The sequence below is a fragment of the Oryzias latipes genome (genome assembly GCF_053564925.1).
Source record: "Oryzias latipes strain Hd-rR chromosome 1 unlocalized genomic scaffold, Olatipes_Hd-rR_3.1 chr1_Y".
Lineage (NCBI taxonomy): Eukaryota > Metazoa > Chordata > Actinopteri > Beloniformes > Adrianichthyidae > Oryzias > Oryzias latipes.
In genome coordinates, this window is record NW_027616335.1 from 10913825 (window position 1) to 10926413 (window position 12589).

General features: G+C 39.5%; 1 protein-coding gene across 1 annotated transcript in view; it reads right to left on the reverse strand.

Moving 5' to 3' along the window:
• Positions 1 to 12589, reverse strand: part of pcdh7a (protocadherin 7a) — a 51679-nt gene that overhangs the window by 35650 nt on the left and 3440 nt on the right. The window contains exons 3-4 of the mRNA XM_011474683.4: positions 11211 to 12369; positions 4974 to 5753 (exon numbers count right to left, since the gene is read on the reverse strand). Coding sequence (XP_011472985.3) covers positions 4974 to 5753; positions 11211 to 12369 — 1939 coding nt within the window. The remainder of the gene's footprint in view (positions 1 to 4973; positions 5754 to 11210; positions 12370 to 12589) is intronic.

Below are 12589 nucleotides of genomic sequence, written 5' to 3' on the forward strand. Positions count from 1 at the left end.
AGCTGGTCTCATCATGACAGGGGTTACGGGCCGGTTAAATGGGTGTATGCAGTAAAAAAGACATGGTGTGCTTGTTTCTGGTTAACGGTGCCTTCTACTCTATGAACCAAGTGCTATCACGGGTACACGTGTGTGCAGATGCATGAAGTATTGCTTGATTGTAAAGAGGTAGGGGAGAAGTGTGTGTGTGTTTGTGTGTGTGTGTTTTGTCGGATAAAAGGGGGGGGGGGGGGGTGAGTCTGTGACAGACGCTCATCATATTTAATCCTGAAGGGATTTTGTGGAAATGAAAAGCTGCTTTTCAATTTTATAATCCACTAGACCTAATCTCTCCACCCCCACTCGTCCATACAGTCCAATTAGATGAACAAGACTGGCCGGATGAGTCCTATTCACCACAAATTCATCCCCAAAGCCCGGTTCTCTATGTCATTAGAGCCCAGCACTGACCTTCACTAAGTGTTGCAAAAAAGGCCACACTGCGCTAAAAAAGCTGCTCCATCAACCCACCTGTTTCCTCTGCAGTCTTGGCCTTGTTAACAGGGCATTGATTGCAATTGGACTCAATCCTTGTGTGTGTGTGCGTCAATGGCTGCATGTCTGGTTCGATTCAGTCTCTGTGGCACCTCGCTCTTACCCGCCTCCACACACCCACTGGGTCCAGAGCGAGAAAGTGCACACTACAATGGAAGAAGTTGCACTAGTGAAAACGCTGAGCTCGTCCATTCTCAGAGGTCAGTGTGGCACATCGAAGATGCAAAAAAGGGAACGGCGGTGGGGTGTACAGATCTGTACCCACCATATGGCAAGGAGAGCAGGAGACTAAGAAAACGGAACAAAGGATGAATGTCAAAAGGAAAAGAAAATGATGAAAGGGATGTGGTAAGATCTGCTCAGGGACAACAGATTAAACTGTATTTTTGTGTGCTTTTACCATGTGTGCCATAGTATTAAGAGAGTAGGCCACTTTTCGCGTATTGACCGCAGTGCCATGTGACTGCTGTAATCATTAATGTGTCCTGATGCCAGCGGGTATCCTAATGACCCACATCTCAGCAGTCCACTCTCACTTTTGGCTGCCACCCAAAGCAGACCTCTGCAGTTTTACTGCCCCTCCCTGCTTGGATGCCTGTTGTCTAACCTTCTTCCTCTCACTGTCTTCATTAGAGCTAGACATGTACCCACCATCTAGACAAATCTGATATTGATGAAGAATGTGTCTAGGGCAGGATCTGCAGAATGCTTCTCGATTTCTGTAAGAAAACTCTTCCAAACTTTTTATTTTTATTTATTTATTATTATTATTTTTTGTCAAAACGGAATCTCACAAATCAATACAGAGTGTTTTAGATGCGCAAATGTAACATCTTAACTGTTATGGAATGCCCAAGTCAGATTGGATTATTTCAAGGGTGTTGTTTTTTTATTTTTTATTGTAATATCTTGAAAATGTTTTTAGAACTCAGAAAATAAAAATTTGTATTTATTTATTTTATATTTTTGTTGTTTTTCCCTCTAAAAAGTAAGATAAGTTAATTTATTTTAGAATATTCTAATAGATAAACACAATAAACTTTCAATTAATGCTATTTTTATCAACAATGAAAAAAGGTTAAAGCAACACTTTTGTTCAGTTTTTAAATGTTTTTACATTTTCTATAATTATTCTGCAATACGACTGAATACAAATCTATTTCTTAACTGGAATACTGTTAGTTTGACCACTTTTGCATAAATTAGGAGAATTTTAAACCTGGGACTAGTCAGTAACCATGAACTGAGCATCTTGGTTAAATAATTTCCTTTTATCCACATTGATCAGCTTTTTCATCTTGTTTAAAACATCTTATTTCTTTTTTATTGTTTCATTTAATTGATTTAAAGTTTTATTTTAAAGCGCTAAGAAATCACAAAGATCTATCAAGCTCATTTAAGAAATAAAGAAATACACTAATTTAAATCATAAAGAAAAATGAACAAAAGTATAAGAAGATTGTCATCTTCTTAAAAGTGTAATTAATCATAATCATAAATGGAGGTTTTTGAAGTAATGCATAGAATATACACTTATGTCACATTAGATTCATTAAATATAATAACTAAAATCATTTATTAACTAAAGTAATTCATTGCTTAAAAGGGAGTGGGAGTAATGTAATCCCACCCCTCCTGAGTTTATTTTTTATTTTTTTTGCATAGTTGCCATAATCTGGTGCTAATAAGATCAAGTGCTGATTTTTTTTTGTCAAGTAGAAAAATAGAATGCTTATTGATTATCCTCAGAAAATATTCTTTCTAAGTGGTTTGGATCAAAGGCAGATTGTATAAGAAAGTTTCTTATATTTTTCATTGACCAACCAGAGAGGCTCCAAAATTCCATTTTCCTCCATCTATTTCCCCAATCTCTCCTGCGCCCAAAAGTCTAAATAATTCCTGCACCCTGTCATCCCACATTCTTTTGGCATTACAATTCCTACAGTTGGCACATACATGTCACCTAATCCCCTCTACGTCTATCTCTCACTTGCACTCTTGTGAAAACCTCGTATGCCTTCATGGAATAAGCGGTACCCTCAGAGAAGTGACAGGAATCCACCAACCTGCAAGAGTCGCCAAACTGTTCAAATTAACAAATTCTGACATGTTCGCAAATGCAATGAAGCACAAACACACAGTTTTTGACACATACACACACTCAGCAGTGGGTGAAACCACTGGCGGTTGGATATTTTTGGGGGGTTGTAGGAGGGAGTGCACCCCTCTTTACCAGGGGAGTTAATTACCACCGACAATCAATAATTCATTACGCTGTCAGTTTGTGTGTCTGCATGGCTCTGTATTGGTGCTGGCATGTTTTAGGAGCACGTAAGCATGAACGCCAAAGTCTCCCAGTAAGCACTTTCTTTCCCTGGCAATGGCAGATTAAGAGGATTGACTCCATAATGGATTAACCTCCGGAGTTTGTGTGCGCATGCATATGCATGCGTGGTGCTGCGTGTGTACGTTGAGTAGGATCAGAGAGTCCATGTATGAATTGATTAGCTTAAGAAGCTCCTCTCCTTCCTTTCTAATGACCACATCAGCATTTTTTTTCCTTCACAAGCTGGATAAATGTAGAGCTGTCTGTCAAGGAAATGAGACACCGCCCCTTTAAATAGGGTTGGCTGCCACTCAAATATCACTCATGGAAAGACTCCCCATGGACAACGGAGACCCTGCTGTGTCTGTGTGATAGATGGTGCCTGTGTCTTTGTATTATTGTGTGTGGGCAGAGAGGGTGAGTGACCGACTGTGCAGCATTTGTCAGCTTTGAAAAGAAAGTTCTCGAATAAATATCGTAATATCACGAATATATACATTTGCTAAATTAAAAAAACAACAACAAATAAACAAAACAGCTTGAAAAGGAAAACGAAAGCACAAAATGACCAATTACTCTGTCGGAAGAAACTGTCCGTTTATTTCCTCTGTGTCTGCGCTAACTTAACTCCTCAGGGGTTCATTCAAATGGCCTCACCCTCACAGGCAATCATGCGCATATGCACAAACACACGCTCTCATATCGTTCAGTTACAGTATGGGCTTGACTCATGTGCCTGATGGTGGATCATACTACACACAGCGCTTATGTTTGACCCGCAGCTCTTTAGCGCACACACACATTCTGGCGGAATGGTACAGTCTCACTGCTCAGAAGTTGAGGGGAGTAATCATGATACATGCATGTACAGTCTTGCATCTCGTTTATGAAAAAAACAAAAAAAACCTGTTAGTTGGTGTGCCCAATTGAGTGTGAAGGACATACGTTTGTAGAATAACAGTGAATGATGCTGCTGTAAGGCCTTTGAGCAGTAAAGACTGTTTAATGGCTAAAGGCAGTACCAAAGATTTTTACAGCTTGGTTGGTTTGCTTGCTATTATACTTTATTTATTCACTGTCAAATTTTCACTCATGCATTACTTGTTGGCCCAGAATTTATCGTTTTCTTTTATTTAGTCACATATTTGAATAGATTAACTGGATTAAAACTGATTTTGATTCTTTTCTTGCGTTTTTTCTTAAATCTGTGCTGTGGTGTTTTTCATTTTATTGTGAAATGTACAGTGCTTACATTAGGTCTACGATGTGCAATAATGGTGATGAATATTTTGATGACTACATGACTTGCAATACATGAAAAAAAAAGCCAAACAAAAAACAACAAATACATAATTTCCCTTTCATTGCAACCGTTTTGTTTAAATAAAAGTAAACATAACTTGTATTAAACTCCAAATGACCCACGTCCACATGGGAGGCAAGCATTTAACATAAAAGGGCTACATCTGATTGGTCAACAAAGTGAAGGGTTCCATTCGATTAAAGCCTAAAAGGCATCATGTGATTTGGTAAATACTTCTACCATGAGATTTTTTGAGCTTGTTCAATTCAATTCAATTTTATTTATACAGCCCAAATTCACAACAACAGTCGTCTCCATGGGCTTGTATTGAAAGATTTTAGTAAACCTAGTTTACGTTGTCTTTTGCCATGTGCATAGTTGATAGTGACCATAGTGTGATGATGATAGAGTTGCGGTTTATTGTGCAGGCCTAGCTTACAATACTTGTTAGGCCTGATTTCCTCTGTTTGACTCGCTGTTAAGTCCATCTATGTATTAAGATGGATCAGCAGAGTTCCCTTACAGTTCAACCAATACCTATCTTTCATATTCATTATTGTTTCCTTTTTTGGTTTTACTAGAGTTGTATATGCTTTTATTCTTACTCAACCTAGTAGGTAGTATCCTGAAAAACAACTTTGGTCTAAACCAGGGTTGTCCAAGGGATTTGGTCTTTTGGTCTAGACCAATTAAAAGTGGTGTAAATGGACCTAAAGAATAAAGAGGTGACTAAAGAGATATTAAAAAAAAAAACTTTTTACAAGAACAGTTGATTCTAAAGAACATTACATTACATCTCTGGGGTCCTACCTGCTTGCTGTACTTGTTTCCAGTCTGGCACCCATACTCGGAGCACTGGTCTGATCCCAGGGACATGGCATCTGCATTGCCACTAGCACCACTGCTGCTGCTGCTTGAGCCGGCGCTTCCCACACATCCACCACTGCCCACGAAGGTGTTGGACGGAGGCAGCTCCTGAACTGCTTGGTGCTTCTTTCCTTCCGCTGGGGGCGAGTGGGGCTGTAGATTCACAGCTGGAAGAGGTGAGCTGGATTTGTAGTGCCTGGCAAAATCTGGGCTAGACTGGTGTCTCCTGCCTCCACCCATGCGTGGGCTGCCTGGGTCACCATCCACGGTGCAGTAACGGGCTGCCAAACGCTCACTTGCGCTGCTCAAATCCTCCTCGTCATCGTCATTGACATGGTGTCGGAGGCCATTGACGGTGACGATACCACTATAATGCGATCTGTCAGACTTTGTTCCTCCTCCAGCCGCAACACTACCTCCACTGCGCTTGTCCCGCCGAGGTTTACGTCCTCGATCTGACCCTCCACCTCTGCTAGCCTGTGGCTGAGCCCCTGAAGGACTGAAGAAATCTTCTTCAGGTTCCTTCTTACCAGCTTCATAGCCGTTCTTCCCTTGAGCACCACATTGTCTTGCGGTGACCACAAGAAGTATGACCAGGATGACTGCCGCAGCTCCTGCCAGGACACCAATGGCTACACTGAGGGGCTGTTTTCCTAGTGCCCGCTCACTGTCTGGGTCCCCTGCAATGTCCAATGTCAGTGGAGCCATCAGGCTTCTTGCCACCTGCAATGAAGGGGGAAAAGGAGAACAATCAGGCGAAGAACGTTCCATAAAACAAAATAGAACCAAAGATTGGAATTCTCAATAAAATATTACATAGTGGTTGCGGACCATCTAGAAACATCAAACGGCATCTTCATTTTAATTAAAGTCATTATTCTGTTTAGTGTGGATGCTTCTTTGCTATTCCCAAACACAAGTATTTTCTAAATAAATAATCACTCTTGCCTCCCAGTTGCAACATGTCAAGTTGTGCTTGTGAATTTTGACTTTAGATTTTTGCATCATCAACAGGGTACAAGAAATGTTTGGATTTGTCCCTTTAAACTTAATTTAAAATCCTAAACGGAAACATTCATCACTGATCTTAGGAGTACTTAAATTTATAGATCCCTTCAATATTTAAGCTAAAAAATTGTTGAAAACAACAGTAGAATAATAGTCTTAATAAAACATACACTCAACTTGGATGGTGATCAGATTAGCAGATTGTAACACGACACTCGACATTGGGAGTCTAGACCTTTTGATCTGCAATGCTTTGCTGGTCACTTTGTTCATGTGAGTAATTATGTTGACATAAGGTGGATTCAAAAAGTGAGGAGGATGCTTAATGAGTTACTACTTTCTCACAGTAATAAAACTTGCAGGAATGCATGAAAGATGGATAAAAAGTAATACCCAAAGCTTTGAGAAAGCGAAGGACAATAACTACAGTGCAAACTACAGCTTTACTAATAAAGCAGAGGATGTGCTCATATAACTGCACAATGAGAAATGTTTATAATATTATCCAAGACATATTACGCTTACTCATACAGGGCTACATTATTCACTTTCTCCTCTTTCTCAAAAGCTAAGAGTGACAATGTGTTATATTTCATTGTTTCATCCGTATCTATCTCTAGGCTAAGTTTCATTGTTAGCTGGGGAGTTTTGCTGGTTCCATTCCATTATTCAGCATCCACTGTAGAGGACCTCTGCCAGGCTCCCCTTTCCCATCAGCCCCACTGCTCGTCTTCTGCCTGCAGAATTCTTTGCCTTTTTCCATCTGCTTGCTGTCTTTGTCATTCTGCTACCCTGTACTGTGAGCTGCATTGTCAGACAAAGAAATAGGAAGATGGAGCACAACCTCATTTGAACACATACTGTATAAGACCCAGTCAGTGTGAGTGAAGGCATATGTGTCACAGAAAAGTGTTGGAGGGTGTGAACTGTGAGTCAATTCTCGTGTGTCTGCATGTGAGAAGAGAAGCTACTGCTGCTCGTACAGTTTGCGTCACAGCCACTAATACCAACATTTTCTCAACCAGGTACAGCAAAACATATGGACGAAGGTTGAGGATACGTGACTAATGCTATGTTCACACAAGGTTCGAAAAAGGGGGGTTCAAGAGACCGTTTCAAATGAAAAGACTATCTAAACGCACATCAATTTGTGTTTTAGGCTTCTGCAATTCACGCGTCACTACTCAAGTTTCTGTGACAGTTTTTGGGCTCTACACAGTCATTGAACACTCACTGAATGCGTATCTGTTTATCCTCTCCATTCTCCAAGTACAAAGTTATCAGCATGTCACTGATGTGACAAGGAGGTCTCTACTGACCACACCACTGACCAAAGCTTGCAAAAAACCAGATTTTTTTTTTTTTTTTTTTTTTTGTCATTGAAACGGGTTTAAAGAAAATTACTTGAACCTTTTTAAACAAATGAAACAAAACAAAAGAAAACACATCTTTAGATGACTTGATCTGAGGAGTCTTTATCACCTTCAGGTTGCAGTGAGCCTGATTTTCAAAGCACCTCAAATGTTTCTAAATGACAAAGACGACACACAGTGTCTAAAATGTCAATTTCCTCTTTCTCTGACTCAAACTCGGCAGCATTATTAAACATAATTACCAAAGATGTGGTTCACCCAATATTGTCAGATAGAAACAACTGGAGTAATTTTCTACTGCAGTGTGGCGGCAGTTGAAGCCATTTCTGTTCCTATAATTGTGTCTGGCATCCATCCACCACTCAGTGTGACTTCATTATGAATGAGAAGTATTCTTTGTAAAATGACTTCTACTCAATTACTTTACCAAGTTCCTACCAAAAAATAAAACTGAACTGTGGACATTGTAATCAGTGATAGCTTTTATACCAGTTTACATGTGTTACACCCAGTTGTTAACTTCAGCGGTCCTGGTAACTTAGACTCATTAAAGATAACTCAACTGGCTATGCTCTAATGGACACTTAATCGACTTTTCTTTTTATATTTTAGAGAACCATGGGGTGTTCTCGTTGTCTAGTGGTCAAATCCTATCGGTCCAACGAGTACTTTAGTTGTTTGTCTTTATTTAAAACCAGTGCCACGTTATCTCAGCATGAGGCGAGTCAAACCTCTCAGCTTGTGATTACAGAGAACATTTTCTCTTGTGTTGAAAGGAAGCATTAGGCTTCAAGTGTCATTAAAACAAGCACAACTCAGAAAGGCTGCAAAACACAATTTTCTTGCACTTGCATTGTGGATGTCCGGAAGAGCTACACACAAGTACCATACAGAAACGATTTTGTAGTTTAGTTTACAAGCGATAAATGGGAATTGTTCAGCATGTCATTACAAATTGTTGTCTTTCTTTGTCATCATGTAGCAGTCTCTAGGGAAAACTGATATCGTCAAGACTTTAGAGGCAAAAAGTGCTGTTTTCTTAGCTCCTTGGAAGAAAAGTAATTCCCCACAGAGCTCCACACTGAAAAGTCCGATATCACAGTAGAAATAAACATGTTTACAAGTTAAGGTCCCCAGTCAGAACATACAGTATGAGAAGGGAGGGGGTGTTCATTATTGTGTGGTTTACAACAAAACAATCCCATCATCATACTTCAGAAAGCCTGTGGCAGTCTGCCACATTCTTGGAGATCCACGGCTCTTCTTTGTCTGACTGCTCTTTTCCTCTTACGGTTAACATCTCAAAGTTTGCAACCCTTTATGGTTAAATGATCTGCAACATGTTACATGGAGATCTGACACTTCAAGTCCTTTCACTAGGGTGACACCACAACTCTTTTAAGTGGGGATTCACGGCATAGACTCTTTTTCTCCACAACACAACATAACACAATTAAAAAACAAGTTTACTCAAATCTGTAAAGTCTTTTAGTAATTATCTCCTGCTAATAGGGGTGTAACGATTAATTTAAACGATTCAATTCATATAATTTGTGGTTGACGATAGTTTTCACAGTCGATATTGAATCTTTTTGAACGATCCACTTCACTGACCTAAAATTGATCTTTGGCCAGAAGTTCAACCAGTGTGACTCGGAGATAAATATTAAGTAAATTAATAATTAAGTTTATTGAGTAAATTAATAATTAATTTACATTTAATCCTAAATATTAAGTGTAAATTAATTTGTGTACACAAAAGCTAAGGCAAATCCATTCACATTTAACAAATAATACAATCAGAACATTAGAACATTCTACCATACTGTATGGTCACATGTGTTTGCAAAATTCATAGTGTTTCCACACATAGGACTGTAATGATGCATCACATGTTTTGTCCGCTGTAACGGTACTTGGTCGTTTTTACGTTATACTATAAAATAAACCTACCGTACCTTAATCCAAATGGTATTTTCCAATATCAATATCAATTTTATTTAATTTTGAAGTCATTTCATAATGGTAGAGGTCGATTCAATTAACAGCCTGCCTCAGACAAATCAATCTAGTTGGATTGTAGGAATTTTAATTGATTTATTAAGTCTATTAATCGTTGCACCCCTATCTGCTAACATTTATAGCTCAACTGATCCTTTTTTTTATTATTCAAACAGGAAAAGGTTTCCATCTGCAAAGCCTGGTCTAAATTGAAGCACATTTTGCTGCACATAGTTCGCATTGTGTTTGGAGACTTATTTAGTTGCTTCCCATAAATTCTCACCAATGCTCTTTTGTTCAGTATTATAAAGTTACAAAAAAACAACTCCAAAACCTCATCGGTAATCAGGTAAAAGAACCACTCATGACTTAAGACTTCTCAAATGTTCAAACACACTTCAACCTACTCTGTCAAATCTGGGACAGTTTCCTATCTCTTCTTCTGTTTCACCAAAACACTTGCCCCCTATTTATCTCTTTCTCTCTCAAGTATGAACACAACCACACCTAGTTGTCCCAGCTCAGATTTACACATACCATAAAAGGACTACTTCAGTAATAACAGTTATTTGGCCATTATGAAACTCTATGTTGAAGAAAGAAGGCGCTTCAGTATCTAAACTATAAAGTAGCAGGCATAGCACAGAGAAGCACAAAAACAAGTGGTGTGCACATAAAAAAAATATTATTTACACAATACTAGTAAAAAACTGCATTACAGTGCAGGCTGTAAAAATAGTGTTCTTTTTTATCTCATTCTATCAAGAAAATTGGGTTTTCAGTCTGTTTAGTTTAACAGTCTACAGCCGTTACCATTATAAAAGACTGCCATATCTTGCCAATTTTGAATACAAAACAAAACAGAAAGACAGTTACAATTTCTTTCATAACCAGCTATGTGAAACGAGTCTGTACATATCTGAATCAAAAAAGTTGATTTGCAGTTATTAAAAGAGGAACAGTTTGGGGATTAGATGGCATCATTCAAATTGAGTGATTGGTAACTGAAAATCACGACTAAGGATTCCAAAAGTCTGTAGTACCTTGTGCAGATGTCCAGATGGTAATAACTGACACAAACATGTGTTATAGATATTTTCAAAGGTGCTGTCTGACACCAAAACCCCTGTAAAGCCTTGAAGACCCACTCCCATAATGTTTTGTTCCATCTGAAAGTGTCCCCAATGGTCTTTTTATCATAATTATGTGGTTTTACCCCCCCCCCCAAAAAAAGATAGTAATTTTCTAGGATATCGTTTTTTGCACACTGGTGGTAGTTCAATAGAAATTTGTCTCTGAAGTGCGGGTGGGACCATTGGCAAAGAATAAGCCTGCCCACACTTCCTATCATCCCTTTAAAAAAAAAAAAAACTCTCACACCAGCAGCCTAACATTACCGGTGCAACAAATAAGGCGAGCAATATTGGAGCTATCCAGCTGTACAGCTCTGAGCCGGATGCCAGCTCAGACGAGGAAAACGGAGAGGTGCATGGATCTAATCGTCTACAAGTGGATGAATCAGAATGGAGTGGAGGAGGGAGCTTGTGGCCTGCCATTGTAGTTCCTACATGATATCTACAAGCTTTTTCCAACTATATTTTTTTCTCAGCTTTTGATTCATTTGAATAAAGAAATACACTGAATTGCAATTTAACCCATTTTTTTAAATATAAATGTCCACTTGAGAAAAATGCAAGAACATGTTAAAAAAACCCAAAACACAATTATTTGTCGGAGTGAGTCTTTCAGAAAAAGATGCTTTTTCATGAGTTAAAGCTGATAAAAGAAAAAAGATTACCTGTGCATCCACCAATGTTGCATTTGCCAAGCTCTCATTTATGAAGACGTGCACCAGGGTTGTGGCACAGAGAGAGGGGATCCCGCTATCATTAACTCGAACCACCAGACGATGTAGACCTTTGTGGCGCCGCTCCAAAGGCTCTGCCAGTGTGATCACCCCATTGGTGTTTCCAATCTCAAACAGTCTGAAGGGATTTCCTCCTACTAAAGCATAGCGAAGGTCAGCATTTTGGCCTGAATCTAGGTCGGTGGCTGTCACAGTTCTGACAATGGTGCGAGCGCTGCTGGCGGGTGGTAAGAGGGTGTAGGATTCGTTGGCAGGAGAAGTGATTTCAGGAGCATTATCATTTTCATCTGTCACAAAAAGGGAGACTGTGGCTGTGGCTGTTTTGCGGGGCTCTCCTCCGTCCACGGCTCGAACTCGAAAGGTGTAAGTGGAAAGTTTTTCACGGTCAAATGATGCAGAAGAAAAGATCGTTCCAGTGTTGTTCTCTATAGAAAACAATTCTTCTTTCTCGCCGTCTCCCCCTTCCACCTTCTTTGTGTCGGCTCCATCCATCTCTATAAACAAACTAAGCTCTGCATTCTCACCTTCATCAGCGTCAGTCACAGTGACCATACCAACCGGGCTGTTGGCTAGCAGGTTCTCTTTGACATAGAATGTAAAGATTTCTTGAACAAACTTTGGTGCGTTGTCATTGCGATCTGTCACCTGGACAACAACAGTTGCAGACCCCTGCAAAGGAGGGATACCTTTGTCCTTTGCAATAACTCTTAGTTCATACCTATCTCGCTGCTCACGATCCAGGACCTCTGTAGCACGAATATCTCCATTGTCTGCATCTATGTAGAATGGGCCATTAGAAGCAGGATCCAGAATGTAAACCACTTCAGCATTCTTGCCACTATCTGCATCTGTAGCAACAACGGTGACCACCCTTTCACCAGGTGAATTGTTCTCTGCAAAGTGGACCTCCACGATGCTCTGGGCAAAAGCTGGGGCATGATCGTTGATGTCAACCACTCGCACCATTAGTGAACTGTTACTGGACAGACTGGGGCTCCCAGAATCTACCGCCACAATTGTTACGCTGTACTCTTTCGTAGCCTCGTAGTCCAGCAAAGCTGATGTATGCAAGAAGTATTTTTTCTTGTTCCTGGAAAATAATTGAAAAAAGTAAAATCAATAATTGTAGCAATTCCATAAGGAAAAAAACACAAGGTAGTTAAGCAACACTTTACTCTCAAACATACGAAGTCCACACAAGTCAAGGTCTTTGATCAAAAATAGTAATAAACTCATAACATTTGTTTTTCAAAATCTCAAGGTGACATCCTTGATTATGTCTTGTCCAACCAAATTCAATCAGATATTTT